The 23,783-nt window shown below is 47.6% G+C and overlaps 1 protein-coding gene across 1 annotated transcript in view; it reads left to right on the top strand.

The window, feature by feature from the left end:
* SLCO4A1 (solute carrier organic anion transporter family member 4A1) overlaps window positions 1–23,207 on the top strand; it is a 31,513-nt gene extending 8,306 nt beyond the window's left edge. Inside the window, exons 2-12 of the mRNA XM_054173664.1 lie at window positions 5,568–6,547; window positions 7,600–7,690; window positions 8,536–8,657; window positions 9,305–9,416; window positions 14,975–15,129; window positions 15,816–16,011; window positions 16,558–16,723; window positions 17,311–17,483; window positions 18,215–18,279; window positions 18,894–19,042; window positions 21,000–23,207. Of these exons, the coding sequence (XP_054029639.1) occupies window positions 5,722–6,547; window positions 7,600–7,690; window positions 8,536–8,657; window positions 9,305–9,416; window positions 14,975–15,129; window positions 15,816–16,011; window positions 16,558–16,723; window positions 17,311–17,483; window positions 18,215–18,279; window positions 18,894–19,042; window positions 21,000–21,149 (2,205 nt within the window). The 5' untranslated portion in view covers window positions 5,568–5,721 and the 3' untranslated portion in view covers window positions 21,150–23,207. The remainder of the gene's footprint in view (window positions 1–5,567; window positions 6,548–7,599; window positions 7,691–8,535; window positions 8,658–9,304; window positions 9,417–14,974; window positions 15,130–15,815; window positions 16,012–16,557; window positions 16,724–17,310; window positions 17,484–18,214; window positions 18,280–18,893; window positions 19,043–20,999) is intronic.
* Window positions 23,208–23,783: the final 576 nt, after the last annotated feature.

The following is a 23,783-nucleotide window of genomic DNA, read 5'->3' on the forward strand; positions in this document are numbered from 1 at the left end:
CAGTGAATGGAAAGTGCTTGGAAAACTCACAAAGGATTTGTGAGTGCTAAGCTTTACTCCTTGGAATTTATTTAATTATAATGTGTCCTTGCTCATGTGATAATTTCAAGCCAGTTTGTACTGCTCTCATCCATGCTTCAGACCCCACTGGGACCAACCATGTAAAAACAGGTCTCTGACATGAGCAGTAGGCCAGGATATTCCTGCTGTCATTTGCTTCTAGACCACTCTCTGTGCTTCAGCTGTCCCTGCAGCAGTGATGGTGAGCACAGTGTTGGGTATATGGTCAGCTGGCTGCTCTGTGTGTTTGTCATTCCTGAAACCTTTCCTTGTGTGCAGGACAATGCTATTCCTGTAGGAGTTGTTTGCAAAAGACTCCAAGCTGGCCTTGATGCTGATCCTGGCGATAGTAGTCTCCTTCTTATCAGCATATCAATGATTATCAACATCAGGAGGATGGGCTCAGTCTTTTTTCAGTGGTGCCCAGCAACAAGACAAGAGGTAACTGGCACAAAATTGAACATTGGATATTCTATCTACACATGAGGAGGAACTTCTTTACTGTGAGGGTGGTGGAGCACTGGAATGGGCTGCCCAGAGAGGCGGTAGTCTTCATCTCTGCAGTCGTTCAAAACCCACCTGGATGTCATTCTGTGCAACCTGCTGTGGGTGAACCTGCTCTGGTAGGGGGGTGGAACTTGATGATCTCCAGAGGTCTCTTCCAACCTCTATCATTCTGTGATTCTTACTGCTGAACCAATGGGATGCTTCTTAAAAGCATGCTAAAAAAATATGCAAGTTCCACAGTTGGAGTGAGTTGGGGAAGGTTCCCCAGCTGCCAGGAGAACAATCCAGCATTGTGTGTGAACAACACCATCACTCTGTGCTTTCTTTTATCTCCCTTTAACTGAACCAGTGCCCTGAGGACAAGCCCTATTCACAGGACTGAGATGTGGATTTATCTCACTCCTGGGAGGCTTCCTGGTTCCTAAACCAGCGAGTGGATTACATGTGATCCATATGGCGTTTATCAGCCACAACAGAAGTAATGCTGATAATCCTCTGAAGCCAAACTCTCTGAGAAAAACTCAGTGAGTCTTACCAAGAGAAATTAAATGTACAAACCCAGATGGATTTGTCTCTTTCTGGAGCAACGTGAGCTCGGTACTTGGATGGAGATGTTCACAAATCTGTTTAGTATCTGCTTAGTAAGGTCAGGGTCATCTTGAGCACAGCCCTGTGAGGAGAGGCTGAGGGAGCTGGGATTGTTTAGCCTGGTGAAGAGGAGGCTCAAGGGAGACCTTATTGCTCTTTACAACTGCCTGAAGGGAGGTTCCAGACAGGCGGGGGCCAGTCTCTTCTCCGAGGCAACTAGCACCAGAACAAGAAGACACAGTCCCAAGCTGCACCAGGGGAGGTTTAGACTGGATCTTAGGAAGAAATTCTTCATAGAGTGAGTGATTGCCCATTGGAATGTGCTGCCCAGGGAGGTGGTTGAGTTGCCATCATTGGAGGTGTTTAGGAGGAGACTTGATGGGGTGCTTGGTTGCATGGTTTAGTTGATTAGATGGTGTTGGATGATGGGTTGGACGCGATGATCTTGAAGGTCTCTTCCAACTTGGTCTATTCTATTCTATTCTATTCTATTCTATTCTATTCTATTCTATTCTATTCTATTCCATTCCATTCCATTCCATTCCATTCCATTCCATTCCATTCCATTCCATTCCATTTGTCTGTCAAGGAGAATAACTGAGCCTGCCCAATGCAGCCCCTGAGCATCACCTGGGGCTGCTCCTCCCTGGTTCACAGGACATTTTCTGATCATTTTTAATCTCCCATCCCCGTTCCTCAGCAAATATCTCCAGGTATACCATAGGACTGAAAAAAGAATGATTAAACCTGCTCATAAACCATAAACTGTGCTCAGCTATGGAAAGCAGGAGTTATGAATAGATGTTATTTGCCACAATAATACCCTATAAAAGTCAAACCCCATAGAATGAAAGGGAAGATTAACTATTATTGGGCATGCCTCAGCAAATGGAATTATTTTGCATGTCAGTTACAAGTTAATTTGTAACATTAATCTAATCATAGAGCTCAGCTGAGGCACAAAATGTTTTTAATTAGTCCTGTGACTTTTAAAATCATCACCTGATGGAAAGCTTGCAAGTTTCACTATGATTTAATGCTAAATATTAGGGAGGGGAAATCTTTCCAGATTTCAGCACGAAATACAAATCATATGCTCTTGCTGCCTTGCTGCTTTTGTGGTGTCGAGACTTGGTAATGTTGGCAGCCTGGAAGCAGCTGTACAGCTGGGGGGAAAAAAAATTGAGTTAAAGTCTTGCTGCAAAATGAGCTGCGAGAGATAATAGCATTGGGACTGATTCAATGTAAGCAAGAGATCACCAGCTGAGTCATTAAAAACAGAGATGAATGGGAAGCAATAAATGGATGGCTGGGATGAATAAGAATGATTAGGAAGTGTGTGAAGTTGTTGGTGGGGTGTTTTTTTCCCCCCTGAAGATGATGTTTTGTCCTCTAAAGTGGCATATGGCGGCTATGAAAGCTCATATTCCCAGTGAATGTGTCACTGCCAGTTTATAAATACTTCAAGAGATAAAAAGCAGCTCGGTGGGCAGCACTGAGCAGAAATGGGCATCCTGCCCACAGCACCTGGTTATGAGTCATTAGCCCAGGTCCATCAGAAGATGGCCAGGATGAGGGGTTTGGGTGCAGAGAAGGCTTCTGGGTGGAAGGAAACAGCTGCTTCTAGGAGGGAAGGCTGGTTGATTCCCTGGAACTGCTTCACTCCATGCTTGCTCTGAAGTAGGACTAAGAGTAAGCAAAGTTGAAGGGCAGGATGATGTGGTTATCTGAGGCTGGTGGCCAAGACTCCTGCTACTTTGAGGAAAAGAAAACTTCAATGAAAAGCTGTGATCTCTTTCCTGACTCATGAAACAGCAATATCTAATCAAGAAATATCAAAGGAGACATCCCAGTGCTCACAAAGAGGCAGTAGGAGTGTTTCCTCCAGGGTGAAGGTGTGCCAGTTTGGCAGCTTTTGGCTCCTGCTCACATCAGCTAATTAACAGATGGTCTTTTCCTGTCCACTGAAATCAGTGACAGCAAAATCAGTCCCTGGCCAAGCAACCTTCTTTACAAGTCCAGTCAAAAGTAATACCAGACTTATGCTGGACATGGGGAGCATGCAGCTGAAGTCAGCCAGCTGCTGTTCAGGAGAAATGTTTGATTTATACTGGGGTAACAGGAACAGTTCCTCCCCTTAGAGCTTTATCCAGTACCTAATCATCACTTCTGGCTTTAATGAAGTCAGAGAGCTAAAGCACTCTTATTTATCGTTGCCAATATTGCATCTAAAGATGAGAAAATAGATTTAAAGCTGTAAGAGCCATGAAAAAGTGAAGGAATATAACCTTTCATCCAAGTCATTATTGGATTACCCAGAGGAGTCTGGCACGGACCTGCAAAGCAGTGCCCTCCTTGCTGCCCAGCTCCCAGTGCCCTGCACAATCATCACACTCCTCCTAAAATCTGGACCCCGAAGTATTCTGTACACTCTGCTCCCCAAGCAGGGTAATTAAGATAGAATTACCTGCCAACAAAATGTGGACCTCATTTGTTGAACTGACCTTAAGGACCAGACCTGTTGTAGCACTGCTGACCTGGATATTTAACATTTGTTTGCCTATCTGGTCTATCCTCTGCCCTTCTGGGATGGGAGCAGGACCTGGATGCTGCTCTGATCATCATGTTTTGCCAAGTCCTCCTGCCCTGGTGCCTACAAGAGCTGCCAATACAGGAAAGCAGACGGGTGCTTGTACATACATTAACTACCAACAAATGTCAATAAGTTGTTCCAGCCTAACACAGATGGGTATTAATTTCTTCACCAAAGGCCTCTCTGTTCCCAGTTTACAGTGATCTGAACATGGTTCATTTTCATGGGGAAGCAAAATGCCCTTTTTACCCCGTTCCCTGTTGATGAGGCTGTTGCCATCTCATGAGGAACCTCTCAAACAGATATTGGCAAAAAATATTGGGAAATACAGGATGCTTTGAAGATGCTCTCTGATCAAAGAGCTCTTGCCTAGCACCTGTTGTGTATTTAAGTTCACCATTTAGAGATCTTTTCCAACCTTATTGATTGTATGATTCTATAGTAGTCATGGTAGCGTTGGGTTGATAGTTGGACTTGATGACCTTAGAGGTCTTTTCCAACCTTAATGATTCTATATTGGTCATGGTAGTGTTGGGTTGATGGTTGGACTTGATGACCTTAGAGGCCTTTTACAACCTTAATGATTTTATGCTTCTGTAGTGGTCATGGTAGTGTTTGGTTGACTGTTGGATTTGATGATCTCAGAGGTCTTTTCTAACCTTAATGATTATATGGTTCTGTAGTGGTCATGGGAGCGTTGGGTTGAGGGTTAAACTTTATGATCTCAGAGGTCTTTTCTAAACTTAGTGATTCAATGATTCTATAGTAGTTATGGTAGTGTAGGGCTGATGGCTGGACTTGATGACCTTAGAGGTCTTTTCCAACCTTAATGATTCTATGATTCTATAGCAGTTATGGTAGTGTAGGGCTGATGCTTGGACTTGATGACCTTAGAGGTCTTTTCCAACCTTAATGATTCTATGAATGCATTCTAGGAACCTTAATGTTTCCACCATTTACAATTCAGCCAGGGTATTTAAGAAAAAAATGCTGGTGGCTGCCTCATGATCAGGTGCTGCAGTGCACAGGAAGCAGTTGAAAGGCAGCAGTTTGCATCGGTAATCAGGTTAGAGTCAGCTGCCTGTGCCCTGCAGCTCACTCCCAAGTGGCATGTAGTCTAATTAGTTATAGAAAGGATTTTACTGAATAGCTGTAAACAGATCTGAGGGCTTGGAATCAAATCAATCTGACTGTGGAAACTTTTCAGGATAATTATAAACTGTTGTTGGCAAAGGACTTGTAGCAGTGGGGAAACTTGTAGCTCTGATGCCGTCCTCTGCAGGGGAAGGAGAAGGACAGAGGGTGTGAGGGTCCATGTCTAAGCAGGGTCTTCTTCAGAGCAGGGAGAAGGGGCTGCAGCTGGTAGGGAGATGTTCTCTCCTGAGAGTTTGGGTTTTTTCAATGCTCTTGAATGTGTTGTTCTTTTCTGTAATCATAGAATCACAGGCTCATTTGGGTTGGAAGAGACCACCACGCCCAACTGTTAATCCAGCACTACCAGGTCTAACTAAACTGTGTCCCTCAGTACCATATCTGCATGTCTTTCAAACCCCTCCAGGAGTGAGAACTCCACCTGGGCAGCCTGTTGAAGAGCTTGACAACCATTTGGGGGAAAAAATTGTTCCTAATATCCAAACTAAACTTCCTCTGGTGCAACTTGAGGATGTGTCCTCTTGTCCCATCCCTTGTTAATGGTGTCCCACCACACCACCTTAGCAGTAAAATGCTATACATATCTTAAAAGGAGATGAACAACAGTATTTGAGGGGTTTGAGCATGGTTTTATATAAAGGCATGTGCAAAAATTCTCTCTTCACAGATCAGAATGGTCCTGGCTCAGACCTTTGCCATCTTCCTACTGATGTAAGCACTGAAAATCGCATCTCCTGGATAGGCAAGTCCTCACTACCCCTCGAAGCCACCCTGGCCACCAGCCCCACCTTGATCTGCTACTCAACTCTGTGTTCCTTTTCATGGCAATGCCCCAGAATTCAACTGGAGAAAATGGCTTTTGTTTCACTCAGACACTTGACTTCTCCCACCCATCTCCTTGTCCCAGCGAGGCTGGGCAGACCTTCGATGCACTGAGTGGGCAGGAGGCCTGCAGCGCCTTGCTGAGCAATGGCACAGCATCCTCCGGTATGCCCAGCCCCTCTGACTCCTGTGCCCAGCCCCTCTGCTCCACCGCCCCAGGAGAGGAGGAGACCCAGTTCAGCGAAGGGATTAAATACGTCTCGGCTGAAGGGGAGGACCTGGCATGTGGCTGGGGGGGCTTCACCCCTGGGTGCTTACAGCTCTTTAACACGTCCAAGGGCGTCTTGTTCTTCCTGTGCGTGGCCTCCTTCCTGCAAGGCATGACGGTGAACGGCTTCATCAACACGGTGATCACCTCCATCGAGCGGCGCTTCGACCTGCGCAGCTACCAGAGCGGGCTGATCGCCAGCTCCTACGACATCGCCGCCTGCCTCTGCCTCACCTTCGTCAGCTATTTTGGGGGCAACGGCCACAAGCCTCGCTGGCTGGGCTGGGGCGTGCTGCTCATGGGCTTGGGCTCCCTGCTCTTTGCCTTGCCCCACTTCACCACGGGGCGCTACGAGGCGCGCTCGGCGGCGGAGGTGGGCGTCTGCGGGGGCAACCAGAGCCTGCCCTGTGCCCAGGCTGCCTCCAGCCTTTCCGGCTACCGGTTCGTCTTCATGCTGGGGCAGTTCCTGCATGGAATGGGGGCCACGCCGCTCTACACACTCGGTGTCACCTATTTAGATGAAAATGTCAAGACTAACTACTCCCCTGTGTACATTGGTGAGTTGAGCTGGAGGGCCAGCTCAGCCCCATGGGCTGGGTGATGGGCTGATCCATCTACCTTGGCAGACAACCATCTGCCTTGGCTCAAGGCCACCTTGAGCGGTTCCAAGAGAGGCACTCTCAGTCTTTTGTTGCCTGTAATGGGCAAGGTGGTTCTTGGAGGGATGTGGCAGCTTTGGGGGAGGTTTTGATTGTTTCCAGGCATGAACTGTAGGTGCAGCAGGGTGTTTTCACTCCTGTAGCACATGCCTTGCAGATCAGGAGGTGCCTCCTGCTCCTGGCATGGGGCCAACTCTCCAGCATGCCCCAGCGTGTGTGTGGCATTAGAATCTCTGGCAAACAACCATGAAGTCATACCCTGTCTGTGCAAGGGGACATTGCCCCTTTAGCACTGCAGCTGTCAGAATTGACTAGGATGGATGTGCAAGTTTCCCTGGGACTTAGTGTGAAAGGAAAAACTTGCTAAAACTGGAACTTCTTTCTTATGGGGAAAGACTGAGAGACCTGGGGCTGTTTAGCCTGGTGAATGGCCTGAGAGGGGATCTTAATGTTTCTAAATATCTGAGGGGTGGGTGGCAAGAATGGGCCAGTCTCTTTTCAGTGCCCTGTGACAGAACAAGGAGCATCAGGTCCAAAATACAACTCAGGAAGTTCCACCTCAACATGAGGAAAAACTTCTTTGCTGGGAGGATGCTGGAGCAGGCTGCCCAGAGAGGCTGTGTAGTTTCTCCTTCTCTGGAGAGATTCCAAACCCACCTGGCCACTGAGATCCTGGGCAACCTGCTGTGGGTCACCCTGCTGTAGCAGTGGGGTTGGACTAGATGATATCCAGAGGTCCCTTCCAACTTCCTATCCTATGATTCTATGAGCTGCCTGGCTTTGTTTCTCAGTGGTTCAGGGACAGGGGGGTGAGGTGGATGGAGGCTGAACATCCCCAGGTCCAGGAATGAATTGGGCTGGTGCAGGGGGTGCTGGGCACTGGCAGCACTGGGCAGCACCTCTCCCTGGATTGCTGCTGTTTCTCTAACAAGGCTTGTTTTCCCTTTCAGCCGTGTTCTACACTGCTGCAATCCTGGGGCCTGCAGCGGGTTATCTGGTAGGAGGAATGTTTCTAAATATTTATACTGAAATTGGCAGAGAGTAAGTGGCTGAAAAATCATCTTGTTCCTTTTCCTTTATGTTTTGTGTTGCCTTTGGGGTGAAAAGAAAAAACAACCAACAACCCAAAACCTAATAATGATCTGCAAAAATGACCTGCTGTCTGGAAACGTGCCCACGGTGTTCAGTGATGTTTCTGGGGGTGTGGGGAGGCTGAGGCTGGAAGGGTGGTTTGTGTTAGTGCTGTGGCTGGAAGAAAATTGCTGACAAACCTGTCAGCTTGGATCCCTCCTCACGCTGCACTGCCTGTGCTAATGGGGCTGTGAGCAGCAGGTGAAGTTTCTGAGTGAGTTCCCTGATGAGCTACCCGTAATGCTGCTCAGCCTCCCAGTCATCCAGCCAGGATGCCTAGTCCCCCTCCTTGCCTTGTGGTACTTGGAATTTAGTATCTCCTTACAGGCTCTTTGGTAGATCAGTGGGTTACAAAGTGGGAGAGGGCATGGAATGGGTTATTTCCATCAGTATTCTTGCAAAGGGTGGGTCTGGGGTGGAACAAGGGTTGTAGCAACCTCCAAAGTGCAGATGAAATAGAGAGAGGTGAATGTGCAAGCCAGAGATGAAAGGAGAACTAAATGTTGCAGTGTCCTGGGTTCATTAAGCATTGTGCTCTCTGGTAAGGCAGTGCTGTGGTGTGGCAAGCAGGGATGATGATGGATATGGCATCCCCTGTAGATCATAAAGGGAGAAGCCAGAGCTCCATTTTTCTTCACTGACATCCCTCCTCGTGTCTCCCCAGGCCCTGCCAGCTTCAATGAGAGGCACACTGAGCTGTCCTGCTCCATCTCAAACCACTGCTTCTCTCCCTTGTGTCCTCTTGTTTCTTGCAGGACCGACATGACCCCGGAGAACACGCTGTGGGTGGGGGCTTGGTGGATCGGCTTCCTCGGTGCTGGAGCAGCCTCCCTGCTCATCTCCATCCCCATCCTGGGCTACCCCCAGCGTCTCCCAGGTACACAGCTCGAGGGAATTTGGACAGGGCCTCCTGGTCACCCTGGGACTTAAATCCTTATGCACACATGTAGCTGGGGATGCTGGGGTAAAGCGACAGCTCCTGGCATTTACGTTAGAATTCCTAGATGGAAGAGAAGGCTCCAAGAAGACCTAATTGTGCCCTTCCAGTATCTTAAGGGGGCCTACAAGAAAGCAGGGGAGGCACTTTTCAGGGTGTCAGGGAGTGATAGGACTGGGGGGAAAGGAACAAAACTAGAAATGAGTAGATTCAGATTGGTTGTGAGGAAGAAATTCTTCACCATGGGGATGGTGAGACACTGGAACAGGTTGCCCAGGGAGGCAGTAGAAGCCTCATTGCTGGAGGTTTTTAAAACCAGGCTGGATGTGGCTCTGAGCAACCTGCTCTCATGTGAGGTGTCCTTGCCCATGGCAGGGGGGCTGGAACTAGATGATCCTTGAGGTCCCTTCCAACCCTAACAATTCTGTGATTCTCTGATTCCCTAACAATTCTGTGATTCTATGATTTCATCCCCATGGCTTTCCAGTTGCCTGTTTCCCTGCTCCTCCCTTGCATCTGTTGGCAGAGAGAGGATGTCATGTTGCATTTTCACATGCTCCTTGTTCCCATGTGCCTTTTGTCTTCAGGGTCCCAGCGGTACATCGTGATGAGAGTGTCCGAGGCTCATCAGCTCAAGGATGGGAGCCACAAAAAAGCATCAGATCCAGACTTTGGGAAGACAGTTAAAGATCTACCTCGGTGAGAAAACCACCCTACACCTTAGGTTCAGGGAGCCCTCCCCAAAAGCAAGAGCCATGGGCTCCAACTGAGATTGCTTTCTATGATGCTAGCTAAAAGGTTTGGCCTGTCTCCAAATGTGCTTTCTCATGGGGAAATTGCAGAGTGCCTGCTCCCATCAGTGGCCAGAGGCTCTTAGCAAATGGGCTGAGCTAGAAATTCTGCTGGGGATCATGTGGAAGAGGAGGGGACAAGTGGCTGGTCCTGCCTGTGGTTTTCAGAAGCTCATGTCTGTGTGTGATGGACCATGTGTGATCCACCTGCAGTCACAGGCATCGCAACAAGTTTCACTGAGAGTGGCTTGGTGCCAGCTCCTAGGTGACAGGAGATGCACAGACATTGTCACTTCATTCCCTCTCCCTGGCAGTATCATTTCCTCCTGTCTGCTTGTGTTGGCCTCTCCTGGGCAATTGGGTGTTGTCCAAGGTCTCCTTCTCTCTATGCCCTCGGGGCTTTTCTTCCCTTCCTCTGCTTTTACCTGTGTTAAATTCCTGTTCTGTTCTTTTAATGTGAAAAGAGTGGAAACAAAACCCTCAGCTCTTTCAGCTCCATTCCAAACCCAGGGAACAAGATATCCTGCACTGGAGCTTTCAGTTCCCTTGTTTCCTTTTTTTTGTTGTTCTTCTTTCTTTTGCCTTTTCATCTTGCAGCTACGTTTTATGTGTTACTACTTCTTATCTCTCCTGCAGAGCAGTGACACAGCAGTGTGTTTGATCACAGAGCTGCTGCTTAGCTCTGAGGTGTGGGTGAGGACCAGAAGAGGTTTGGTAGGAAATGGTTTAAAGGGATCCTGGCTAGAAACAAGTGAGGGACCAAAATAAAGTGTAGTCTTTTAAGCTGGAAACATTTGCTTTGAAACTCTTTGATGCTGAGTTGTATTTGAATGAAGGCCAGAGGGAGACAGTCTGCCTTATTTACAGCTTGGGTTTAGCTGTTGTTTAGTCTGGATGCTGCAGAGATCTCTGAGTTGCTTCCAGATCTTGCAATCAATCAGAGGATTTTTCCTGTTTGGCATTTTCTCCCAGGAATGTTAAGGAAGAGTTTGCATCCACGTTTGAGGGCTGCCCCATGCAAAGGCAAGCACTCACAGAATCCCAGCATGGTGGAGGTTGGAAAGGACCTCTGGGAATCATCCAGTCCAACACCCCTGCTAAAGCAGGGTCACCCACAGCAGGCTTCCCAGGATCACAATGCCTAAGCAAATTTGGAATCTGTCCAGAGAAGGAGACTCCACAACCTCTCTGGGCAGTGGGCTCCAAGGCTCCAGCACCCTCACAGCAAAGAAATTTTTACTGCTGCTGAGGTGGAAGTTCTTTTGTTCTAGTTAATGCCAGTTGCCCCTTTTCCTATCACTGGTTACCACTGAAGAGTCTGGCCCCATCCTCTTGCCCCCTTCCCTTTAGCTCTTGCTAAACAGCTCCAGGTCTCTCAGCCTTTCCCCCTCACAGAGATGCTCCAGGCCCCTCAGCATCTTCATGGCCCTTCATTGGACCCTCTCCATTGGTTCCCTCTTTCACTTGAACTGGAGAGTGCAGAACTGGACCCAGGGCACCAGATGAAGCCCCACTAGGGCAGAGTAAAGAGGGAGGAGAAATGTTGCCAAACCCTGTGCCTCTGCCAGCAGTGACTTCTGAACTTCAGTTGTGGTGTTGGCCTTTGTGCTGGCAGAGGAGGTTTGCAGCAGGTGCTCAGCACAGGAGTTTTCAGCAGCAGTCACTCTGTGTTGTGTCAGCATAACTACTCACATTGCTCTGAAAGTCTTAGAGATTTCATAGGAAGTTTCCCAGGGGCTAAGGCAGCTTTATGATGAATATTACATTGAAGAGATTTCAATACTGTTATTAAATGGCATTCTTGACTGGCTGCCATGTTCCCAGGTCATGGCTTATTCTCAGCCAGGAAATTAAATTCAAACCCTGCATTTAAATAATGATAAGGTTATGACTAAACCAAGCAGACACAGGGCAGCAGAGAGGGATGAAATTCAGTGGTTGATGCTTTGCTTGCTTATCTGGAGCAAAACTCTCACCATTTCTTGGGTGAAGGATGGCTGACAGGAGGTACAGAGGCAATCCTTCTCCAGGAGCATCTTCCCTTCACCCTTAAGGGAAAATACTGAAGGTGAGCAACTCATCTCAAACAATTCAGATCAGCCCAGTCCTTGGTGTGGTTATCATTTGAAAGCTGAATCCCAACAGACATTTGTGTTCCCTGCTTTTGATTAATAAAAGGGAAGTGCCTTCAAGGCTTGCTCCCCTGGAAACTTGCACTACAGAGATCACATCTGTGCCTACAGCTCATGGGGACACATGGACCAGGCTGGGGAACAAGGCCAAAGGATACTGTTGCTTTTGTTTCAGTAAGGGATGGGGTGCTACACGTTTTCACACAGTGGGGACAGTTAGAGTCTCACAAAGATAAGCAGATGAAACAAAATACTATCCCGTGCCATCAAGTCCTTTGTAAGCAAGCTTAATGAACTGCTGGATTCGCAGTGCTGCCCAAGGGCAGGAGCTTACAGGAATGCAGCCCCTGCAGCTTAATCCTCTGCCCTCAAGAGGCTTCTGTCTTAATTCTTGGTTTGAAAAGGCCTGATAAAATTGCATTTTCCTTTCTCTGGTTCCATATGATTGCTCTCATGAAATAACCTCTGCTGTCAGTGCAGAGGGATTCGAACAGAAGACATGTGGAGCTGTGCCAGGAGAGGAGGCTTTGTCCTAGTGAGCTGTAGATCAGCATTTGTGAGGATCACTCACTGCTCTGTCAAGCTCTCACTTCAGCATGAGAAGCTACAGTCAGTGTTTCACTCATCCCTCCTGGATTAGTTGGCTTTGCTTTGTCTCATGGCTGTATTGCAGCTTCCTGTGTCGTAAAGTAAGGTTGGTTTATATTCCTGTGGTGCTGTCCTGCCTTCCCTTGGTGGTGGTGCCAGCAGATGTCATTTTGTGCTGGAAAAGATCCCATTCACATGTTCTAAGATTGCATCAATATCTGCCTGTCATTAGTGACTTGATAGCTTGTGGCCACACTCTGGTATGTTTTGGGATGTCCTGGGCATGCAGGTGTTCCTCAAAGGAGCAGGCTCTGGTTACACAGATGGTTCCAGCTCGCTCAGCAGGACCATTGCCTGAGGAAAGATACCCCTATGCACCCATATGAGGATCAGGCTTTTAGAGATGGTGGGATTCTTCTCTTGGCAGTGCTGAGCTTCCTGAAGTCCCTTTGGCTGCGAGAACTGAGACCAGTCAAAGCTATCAAGAGCTAGGTGTTTCTGTCTGGAATTGTGTTGTGTAATTAAGAAGGTGTTGGCTTTGATAAGGTTTTATATGCTGTAGCTCCTCACAACTACACCTTCTGTCTACAAACAGATTAAACTACATGAGTAAATCCTTACTCCTAAGGCTGAAAGGAGTTCCTCTGCATTTTCCTACCTGCAGGTCTAACCTGAAACTTTCAGCCAACAACAGGCATGAAGTCACACTAGTGCCATGGAACAATTCCCCTCTTTTCTCTTGAACTTTAAAAAGGTGAAGGCATTCTACCCTTTCTACATCACAAGAAGTGTTTTCTCTCCGAGGGGCTTGGCTTTGTGCTTCCAAATAAAGCACAATCAAAAAGGTCTTTCCTGGAAAACAGTTCAGCAAATGAAACTAATCCCAACAGCTAGACAGTGGTTGGTGTAAAGCTCCACATAATCCAGAAGTAAGAAGAATGTGTGGCATTTCTGTCTTTCAGCTTCTTTGTCCTTTTGGTACAATGAAATTCTCCACTTTATGTGGATAGAGTTGCATAAACCTGATGCTGAGCCCAGCATGTCTCTCACTCACAGTCCAACTCCCCTGCCAGAGGAGGTTCACCTAAAGCAGCTTGCACAGCATGGTGCCCAGACAGGTTTTAAATGACTTTAGAGATGGAGACTCCACCAGCTCTCTGGGTAGCCTGTGCTTCCAGTGTTCTGCCACCTTCTAAGTAAAGAAGTCCTTCCTCATGTTTAGATGGAACTTTCTGTATTTAAGTTTGTGCTCATTACCTCTTGTCCTGGGCATCACTGAAAAGAGACTGGCCCTATCCTCCTGACACCCACCCTTGAGCTATTTATAAGCACTGATGAGATCCTCCTTCAGTCTTCTCTAGGCTAAAAAGCCCCAAGTCTCTCAGCCTGTCTTCATAAGAGAGATGTTCTAGTGCCCTAACCATCATTGTGGCCCTTTGCTGTACCCTCTCAAGCAGTTCCTCATCGTTCCTGAACTGGGGAGCCCAAAACTGGGCACGGTATTGCAGATGAGGCCTCACCAGGGCAGAGTAGAGGAGAAGAACCTCCCTTGACCTGCTTGCCACACTCTTCTTGATGCCTCCCAGGATACTCAGTCACAATACCACAGCTGACTTCCTCCGAAGCAGTAGGTGTTAAATGCCAGTGCCATTCAACCCAGCAAGCACTCCATGGCATCCCCATTGCTGCAGGATGACAGGGTTGTGCCTGTCTCATAAAGAGGTTGATCTGTGATATTGGTCTGGGCTTGGCTTGGGGAAAGCCACAGCAGCATTTCAAGCTGGTTACCAAGCGCTGCCTGCAGAGCGGTGTCAACACTCTCAGTCCAATATCTGAGAGAGTGGCAGATAATTGAGACCATCCCATGTGCCTGAGGGCCCTTCTGTGTCTCAGAGCTGGAATCATTCCTGCATCATCTTTCTGCACACAAATGACACGTGGCAATTTTTAGCTATATCTCTAAATCCCAATGGGTTGAAAAGAAAATGTATTTACTCAATTTATACACTAAGCTTGAAGTGTGCTGAGACTGTGGGAGAAAGCATGCTGCCTGTTTTCTAGTGGGATAGAAGGTGCCTTGAAGGTGTTTCTTACATGCAGAAAAGCTTGCTTGGCATTTCCCTCGAGCTGCAAAAGATCCATGGTTGTCAGAGATTGTTATTCTCATGAAGATGTGGGTGTGCATGAGTAGTAGGTGTGTATGTGAGGGTATAAGACCGCTTTGGTCCCTGCTCTTGGTTGTTTGAATTGGGAGTCCCAAGATAACTACCATCAGAATCACAGAATCACCAAGCACAGACTGTTTAAGGACAGGCTGTCTCCCCCAGAACACCAGCATCTCCTCCAGGCAGGAGAGATGAGGGTGTCCTCAGCATCCTTCCTTGGCTGGTAGGACATGATAAATATAAGTGGAGAAACTCACTGCTCTTTCAAACTCCAATTAGCAATCTTTGGGTTTTTCCTTCAAAGAGATGCAGCTTTCTCTTGCATATGATCCTTCTGGCTGAATCACAGAATCAACCAGGTGGAAAAGGCCTCAGGCATCATCAAGTCCAACCTATTACCTAACATCTAACACCTTATGACAACTAAACCACAACCCCATGTACCACATCCAATCGGTTTTTGAACACCTCCAGGGTCAGTGACTCCACCACCTCCCTGGGCAGCCCATTCCTGATATGAGGCAGATCTGAAATCAGAATGTGCCACAGTGATTCAATTCCAGTGTGTTTTTCCTTCCCAGCTCAGTACTGCTGCTTCTGAAGAACCCTACCTTCATCTTCCTCTGCTTAGCAGGAGCCACTGAAGCCACCCTCATTGCTGGGATGTCCACGTTTGGACCCAAGTTCTTGGAATCTCAATTTAGTTTAAGTGCCTCTGAAGCTGCTACCTTTTTTGGTAAGGAAACCAGGTTTTAGCAACGTTTTCCCCTTCTGCTTGCCATCAGAAGAGCACCATAGTCTCATTTAGAATGGAGACAAACACTCTTTGCAGTTCATTTACAGAGCAGTTCCCATCTTCAGCTATTAGATACGATCGTTTCCCGTCAGCACATCTGCACCAAGTGCATTTTCAGAGCTGTATCTACTGACATCAGGAAGAAACATGTCACTTCTGTAGCCATCTGTTACCCTCTAGAGGAAGGCAGAATTACTGTAGGCTGCTCCATCACCAGAAAGCATTAATTAGATGTTTTCTTTAATGAGGAATATCCAAACTGGGAGAGTTGTTTGGTCAGCATCCTGAAACTGGGAAGATCCTCACTTAGCTGCTGCATTGTAGACTGAGGAAGTGATATCCATCAAGAATCAGTACTTATGATGTGCTCCTCAAAGAGTCTGGTTTATGAACTCTGGGTAGGAAAAGCAGCCTTACTGGGCTCATAGCCCATTGCATGAGCTGTTATGGAGGACCACCTACTGTAGCAAAGTCCATTGAACTTCCACCAAGAAGTCACACAGCCTCCAGGGGGTTACTCTCATGCCAACTCTTTGCAGCCAGCATATTTAGACATGAAAACTCTTTGCTGACATTTCTAAACTTGCTTGTGGCTTTTTTTTCATTCTGTTTTTGTTTTCCCCCAGGTTACCTGGTGGTTCCAGCTGGAGGAGGAGGCACTTTCCTGGGAGGATTCCTTGTGAATAAATTTAAACTCCGCTGTTCAGGCATCATCAAACTGTGTTTGCTCTGCACAGTGTCCAGTCTGCTGGCTATATTCATTTTCTTTATTCACTGCCCCAACATGCCAATGGCAGGAGTAACTCAGATGTATGAGGGAAGGTAAAAACAGCCATCTTCTTGGTCTTGTGCTGCATGGGCCTGGTCAGAATAAAAGGATAGGTCAACACATGGTGCTGGTGGTAGTCATATGTGGATGTGTTGGTGATGTCTAGTCAGTCTCTCAGGCAGATACTGAGGGTGAGAGACAGAGTATGGATGATAATTTTTCCATCTAGTTATGGAAGAGGTTCCCTCTTTAGTGTGGGAGGGGAGATCATTAGTGTGACATGCTTCACTCTTCAGTGGGATAAACTGGATAAACTAAAAGTGAGTATCTCCTTTGCAAATGGAAGTGTCTCCCTCTGAGCTGATTGCTTGAGTTTCAGTGACCTTGGTAGCTGTGGGAAAGAGACAGCTCCAGGACACAACTCCTGTTCATGGTTAAAATTGAGTAAGATGAAACCCTTCTCAAGGCTGGCTTTATGCTTCTTGGGGATGCACCATATCTCTTACCATCTCACTTTCTCATTCTCTTACTTCTACCCATTTCCTCCTGTAAAATGCTGTTCAGTGTCTTCCCACTGACTGCTCCTGTGTTTCCCTTAGTGCTTTGCCTGGTGGCCACCTAAACCTGACAGCAGCCTGCAACGCCGAGTGTGGCTGTCTACAGGAGACCTACAGCCCTGTCTGTGGGAGCAATGATGTTATGTATTACTCTCCCTGCCATGCTGGGTGCAAAAAGGTGTCTGAAAACCTCAGGAATGGTAAGAAGGTAGGTCTGAAAGCACTGTGTATCAACAAGGTGAAAGTTTTGGCCAGCTCTGCAAGCCTCCACAGGTCTGAGCTTTGCTGCAAATCAATGTAAAAGCATAATGCAGGATGGATGCTCTTAAGCACCACCTGGAATGGAGGCAGAAGCTATCCTGAGGTCACCCTGCTTTGCTTCTCTCAGTGTGTCCAGTGGGTTTTGCTTTGCTGTGGGTTAAACTGGGTTGAAATCTCTGATAGGTCTCACAGGCAAGTGGTGAGGTAATTCTTGCCCCAGGTCTTTTTGGGGTCTTCAATGAGCATGAAGCACCTCGTCATCTTTTTTGCATGTCACTCACAGAGACAGGCAAAGGCTTGAGAAGAGTCATGGTGACATTTAGCATTCAAGGGCAGCCTGGCAAAATTAATTTCTCATATTGAAGAACCTGTTTTGAAACAGAGGTGTGTTGAGAATGCAGCTTGATTTCAGCTTTGCTCTGCTCTGGAGGGAAAACCAGCTGGTTTCTGTCCTCCCTGAGCTTCATTCTGTCTAAAGCTTTTACTTTCTCCATGCTCTGCCTGACAAACCACCCACTGACCTTTCTTTCTCAGGTCTATCACGAGTGTAGCTGCATTGAGAAAACCCTCCTGCCTGGCCCTGGTGATGCAGAAGCAGGGAAATGTGGCTCCTCTTGTGCCAAAAGACCCCTGCTCCTCTTCTTCATGTTTGTGGTGATCCTCTTCACCTTCCTGAGCAGCATTCCTGCCCTGACTGCCACTCTGCGGTAAGAATGGAGTCATCTTATCCTACACCAGTGCTGAAAGAAGCCCAAATATTCACCACTCATAGAATCACAGGAGGGTAGGAATTGGCAGGAACCTCTGGAGATCATCTAGCCCAACCCCTCTGCCAGAGCAGATCAACCTAGGGCACGCCACACAGGAATGCATCCAGGCCAGTTTAGAAAGCTTCCAGAGGAGACTCCACAACCTCTCTGGGCAGCCTGCTCCAGGGCTCTGTCAGCCTCACAGCACAGAAATTTTTCCTGATGTTGAGGTGGAACTTCCTGTGTTCCAGTTTGTATCCATTGCCCCTTGTTCTATCACAGGGAACCACTGAAGAGAGACTGTCCTCTTCTTGACAACCACCCTTCAAATATTTGTAAACATTAATAAGATTCCCTCTTAGTCAGCTCTTCTTTATCCTTCTGGCCCAAGCAGTGGGGAAAGTGTGTTGGGAACCAACTCATTACTGGCAGCTTGAAAACATCAGGACCAACTCCCTTCCTTGTCTAGGTGGGAAAGAAAATTTAGCATTGGCTGCTCTCTCCTCTGATGGGACACAGAGGTGTGCATCCTAGTTTGCAGCAGTGATGGGGGCACACTGCACTGGGATGAACCTCAGTCTCCAAAGGCAAAGCAGGTCTCAAATATGCTGGACCTGAGAGTGTGGCATTGTGGGGTGGTGCCATGCAGTTTGGCAGCATTTTTAAACCATTCCCTTTCTGTTCCCCAGGTGTGTCTCTGACAGGCAAAGGTCATTTGCACTCGGGATCCAGTGGATCGTGGTACGAACACTAGGTAGGGATCAGGGTGAATCTGTGCATCAGCATGGGCCAAGCTGTTACCCAAGACTAAAACACCTTGGGTTGGAAAAGAAGTGAGCAGGACATGAGCTGTTGAATGCTTTCTTTTGTTTGATGTCATTCACAAGAACCTAATTTGCTTTACAAGCTGAATGAAAGGCTCTATGGCATGTCACAGGTGAGGCAGTGGACCAAAGTCCTGGCAATGTGTCCTTATTTTCAGAAAACAAAAAGGGGCAAAGGTGAAGAAGTTCCTGTGTATGTCTTTTGGCTCTTGTAGAATGGGTAGGTCAGGTTGGTCAAAAGACCCATAGGATTCTCAGGTGTATGTGCTCAGCATATTTTGGATACCTTATGGCTCTTGACATTGCAGGATGAGTTTGCTTAGTCCTGGTAGTAGCAGATCTTGATGCTTTTCTCCAAGGCTGGACTGGATGAGGCACTTGGTGCCATGGTTTAATTGATTAGATGGTGTTGGGTGATAGTTTGGACTCCATGATCTCAAAAGTCTCTTCCAGCCTGGTTAATTCTATTCTATTCTGTTCTATTCTATTCTATTCTATTCCATGGATGCTACCCAAACTGAAGGTCCACTCTCTTTTCCCACAGGAGGCATTCCTGGCCCCATTGCCTTTGGGTCCATGATTGATAAATCCTGCCTGCTGTGGCAGGACCAGTGTGGCGAGCAAGGTTCTTGCTACGTGTACCAGAACTCAGCCATGAGCCGGTACACCCTCATCGCTGGACTGGTCTACAAGGTGATGCTGCCTGTTCCCTTCACTCCCTGATAAAGCCAGCAGGTCTTCAGGAGATGTGTGTTTTGCCTTGGGATAGAATGTTACCAAATTAGCTTTTCCTGATCTGTGTCCCCCCACCCCCAGCTCAAATTAGATCTTCCCACCAGAAATGTTCCCAGGGAAGGCATAAGTTCCATTTGGTTTTGGCCAGGTAATGGTGCTCCAGGCACCATCATTCTCTTAAAATTCACATTATTTACTAGGCTTACAGCTTCTGCTGCACCATATGAAAGAGCCTCCTCTTCTCCCAACAGTTGCCAAAGTGATTTTTGCTAGAAATGGAGTAAAATACACAACTGCAGTGTGTTAGTGAGAGTGAGGGATGGCATCGTGGGCAGGCTGTAAATAACCATTCCCCGATCACTGCTAGAAAATAAGAGAGCTTAGCTCTATGTTTCTTATTTATTAGCTGAAAACCATCATTTTAACTGCTCCCAAGCAAGCACTTACCCTAGATAGTGTTGGTTAGCAGTTGCTGTGATAAAAAGGTTTTCAAAAGCCTTTCAGCACATGGCTCAGGTGGCGTCGATCCACAGCTCTGTGCTCTGGGTGGCCGTGGGGCTGAACAGCTTTTGAGGGTCTCACTGTCCCGCTGCTATGGGGCTGGCTAAACTCAGATTCTTGCCCCCTCCAGCATCATCTGAGAGGAAGTGACCTCAAATTGCACCAGTTGCAAATTGGATATGAGGAAAAGTTTCTCCCCTGAAAGGGTTCTTTAACAGTGGGACAGGTCCCTCAGGGAGATGGTTGAATATGCCGTCTCTGGAGGCGTTTAAAAGATGGAGAGATGCTGTGCCGAGGTTTAGCACCAGACCAGATGATTGGACTCAGTGAACTTAGAGGTCTTTTCCAGCTGAAATCATAGAATCACCAAGGTTGGAAGAGACCTCAAAGATCATCAAGTCCAACCTGTCACCACAGACCTCATGACTAAACCATGGCACCAAGTGCCACGTCCAATCTCCTCTTGTACACCTGCAGGGATGGTGACTCCACCACCTCCCTGGGCAGCACATTCCAATGGCTAACAACTCAGTGAAGAACTTTCTCCTCACCTCAAGCCTAAACTTCCCCTGGTGCAGCTTGAGACTATGTCCTCTTGTTCTGGTGCTGCTTGCCAGGGAGAAGAGATTAACCCCCTCCTGTCTACAACCACCCTTCAGGTAGTTGTAGAGAGCAATAAGGTCTCCCCTGAGCCTCTTCTTCTCCAGGCTAAACAACCCCAGCTCCCTCAGCCTCTCCTCATAGGGCTTATGCTCGAGGCCTCTCCCCAGCCTCGTTGCCCTTCTCTGGACAGGTTCAAGAGTCTCACTGTCCTTAAATTGAGAGGTCCAGAACTGGACACAGTGTGTGGCCTAACCGGTGCTGAGCACAGGGGCACAATGACTTCCCTGCTTCTGCTGGCCACACTATTCCTGATGCAAGCAGCAATTTCTTCATCAGCTCCAAATCAACCTGCAAGAGCCCTCTGCTCAAAATGCCATTTAATCCAGCTCTGTGTTAGCCAGCCAACAAGATTTCCATTGATTTCAGCTTTTGGATCAAACCCTACCTGGCTACAACCTCCCTTCAGGTAGTTGTAGAGAGCAAGAAGGTCTCCCCTGAGCCTCCTCGTCTCCAGGCTAAACAATCCCACCTCCCTCAGCCTCTCCTCACAGGGCTGTGCTCAAGGCCTCTCCCCAGCCTCATTGCCCTTCTCTGGACATGGTCAAGTGTCTCAATGTCCTTCTTAAACTGAGGGGCCCAGAACTGGACACAGTACTCAAGGTGTGGCCTAACCAGTGCCGAGTACAGGGGCACAATGTATGATTCTATGATCTCTTCTCCAAAGCCTGGTCAGCAAATCTCAACCCAGGTGAGAGGTAGGCAGCTGGTTGTGGGGAGAGCAGAGAGTAACGGTATGTGTTCATGGCTGCAGGTGCTTGGGACAACCTTCTTTATAGTCGCCTATTTACTCTACAAACCTCCACCAGCAGAATCAGCTCCAGGCAGCTCAGACACCTCTGAAAATGGTAACAGTGACCTCCAGGAACACAAAGCTTCACTGCCAGCTGAAGAGGATATCTAGTGCTGCACGTGTGCAAGTGACTTTCTCAGCCTCAGAAATACAACGAGAGGATGTTATGCAGTAATATTATCACTTATTTCTTTTTTGTAGTTCAAGATAAATAATTTAAATTAGCCACTGGTGTGCTTGTTATTTTCCTAACAGCAGAAGCACCTTCCAAATGGTGTGCTGATGCCATAGGCAGTTATTTAATTTAATTTAAAGAAAGGGCTACCCTAGCTTTACCTCTGTGACAAGCCAGGACCACATTCTCCACTCGTGGAAATAAGCACCAGTAACTCCAATGGAGCACATGGGATTTAAATCAGCAGAGGATCTGGGCTCTAAATATCTCAATTGTAAAGTCAACTGTAGCAAAACTTTTGCTGGGACTTCCTAAGCCTGCAAGGAGCCCTGCTGTCCTGAGGTCTGCACGGCAGAGAGGACAGCTGGCCCTTAAAACTACTGTATGCAAAGCACATGGCCCCGACGTGTCCTCCTCCTTCCTGTGACACAGAACATTCCTCCTTTTGTTCAGGAGCAGGTTATCTAATTATGCAAATTTGTCTTACTGTGTAATGGGAGATGGGTCTGAGAGGGGATTTGTCTACCAAATTCATCAGTACACTACAGGCAGCCAGCCCCCAGAGCTGCTGAGTGCTGCACATCCACTGCCTCACTTCATCGCAGGGTTTACACCGTGGTGACACTTCCGTTTCTTTCATTCCAAGCTGATGCCTTTTGTAATGTACTGTGCAAAACTTGAACTTTCCTCTTGCTGTTTGTTGGGTGTGGGAAGACATGGGGTACAGATCTATGCATGGTGTGGGATGACATGGGATACAGATCTATGCAATGCTTCTCTGTGCTTGCTTCGTGAAGATGTTGAGTTCAGGCAGGTGAGAAAAGTCAGAATGGGTTGGATTTGTCTCTTCACCTCTTGCCTAAAGGCTAGCTTGCCCTAAGGACAAACTGCCTTGAGGACAGGGGATGCTGACTTGTAACTGGCTTGCTTGTGAGTAGAGAGGGCAGTGTTCCCCAAACGACCTTTGAATGTGCACTTGCAATATTGACCAGGACCTTTCTCAGGGGGGAAAGGTGGGATTTGGGTGGGTGTATGTCTGGCTTCCCTCTCAACCTAGCTCAGGTGAGGTTAGTGCTTAGCATGCCTGTGTTTGCACAGCCACTCAATCCAAGTACAGCTCTGAGGGAGGGCTGTGGCCAGCCCCTGGACACCTACACTGTATACATTGTGTTCATGGGGACAGGACCTGAGCTGCAAAACTGTCCCTTCTTTTGTGCCAGCTGCTACTTTGCAGATGTTTTTGTATATTTTGTGTATTTGTGCTTTTGTAAATGGACACAGGATGGGCATTTGTTTCCTTTGTTAGCAAAGGAGCAACTCTCAGAGAAAAAGTGAAACCAACCCTGTTGCAGACAGGGATGGTGACACTGGGAGCGTGGTCAGCCTTCAATGAGAAGAAAGCAGGTTCTTCCATTCACAGATTCCACTCCACCAAAGCCAGATAGTGGTCCTCTTTCTTCCAAAGCCCATGCTCCCCAGCCTCTGTCAAGTGCTGGGGGATACTTCAGCATCCCCAGTAACTGCTGGATAGACTAGAAGGGCTAAGGGTGAGATAGGGAGTGGCTTTTGGCTGCTTGAACATGGGCAGCTGGTGCAGCTTTGATGGGGCACAGCATGCAGGAGAGCCCTTTGATTTTTTACTAGGGAGGCAGGGTTCCCTGATGCAGGAAGCAATCCTGACACCATCCAAACACCAAAAGCTTCTTCACAACCTCCACCTGGGTTTGGAGTTACCTGCAAACATGAACCTGCCTCCAAGCCTTGCCCAAAAATTGCCCTTCCCAGCTTCCATACACTTTGGGTGCAAAGCCAGGGATCTCAGATGGGGAAAATGCACGAATGTATTTGGGGAACACATTTCATGTCTGATGTATTTATGAAAGGAAGAAGGTTTTCCTAATATATGTATGGATATTGCAATGCAATTCCAGTGTTTATAAAATGAGCTTTATCTGAGTGTGATGTTTCCAGAGCTAAAGCAAAGAACTCCTGGGATTCTGTTGTGTTGCTTTGGGACTGGTAAGTCACGGGTTTAAGCAGGCAGCAACAAGGTGTTCCTGTCCCATAAACAGGTTATGTAGTTGTACAGGTAACTTAAGATATTTGAAAGTATGTTTCCCAGTCTCATATGAAGTGTTATATTGCTATGAAAGCATAGAAATATAATCAGTATTTCACAGGAACTTGTGTCTGTGTGTTTTTTTTAACTCAGTTGTCACCCTTTCCCAGATGCTCTTCTCAGCAGAGGTGGGCTGGATCTGTGCTACCTAGGAATCCCATCCTGCAGCTAATAGGGTCCAGGCCACCCCATGGGCATCCAGCCTTCACTGTAGGTTATCAAGGTGTCTCCATGGAGGGCCAGGCTTCAATGCAGGTCATCATGTTTCCTCCAAGGTAGGGAAAACACTTCAGACAAAGACCCCCCTGCCTCCCACCACCACCCCCCCTCTTCATCTTCCCAAAGCAGCTCCTGCTCCCTCCACACCATCCCCCACACTGCCTAAACAGCTCCTGCTCCACCACCACCATTTTTACACCCATCCCAGAGCAGGGGGCAAGACCCTCAACCA

This window comes from Dryobates pubescens, chromosome 26, assembly GCF_014839835.1.
Source record: "Dryobates pubescens isolate bDryPub1 chromosome 26, bDryPub1.pri, whole genome shotgun sequence".
Taxonomy (NCBI): domain Eukaryota; kingdom Metazoa; phylum Chordata; class Aves; order Piciformes; family Picidae; genus Dryobates; species Dryobates pubescens.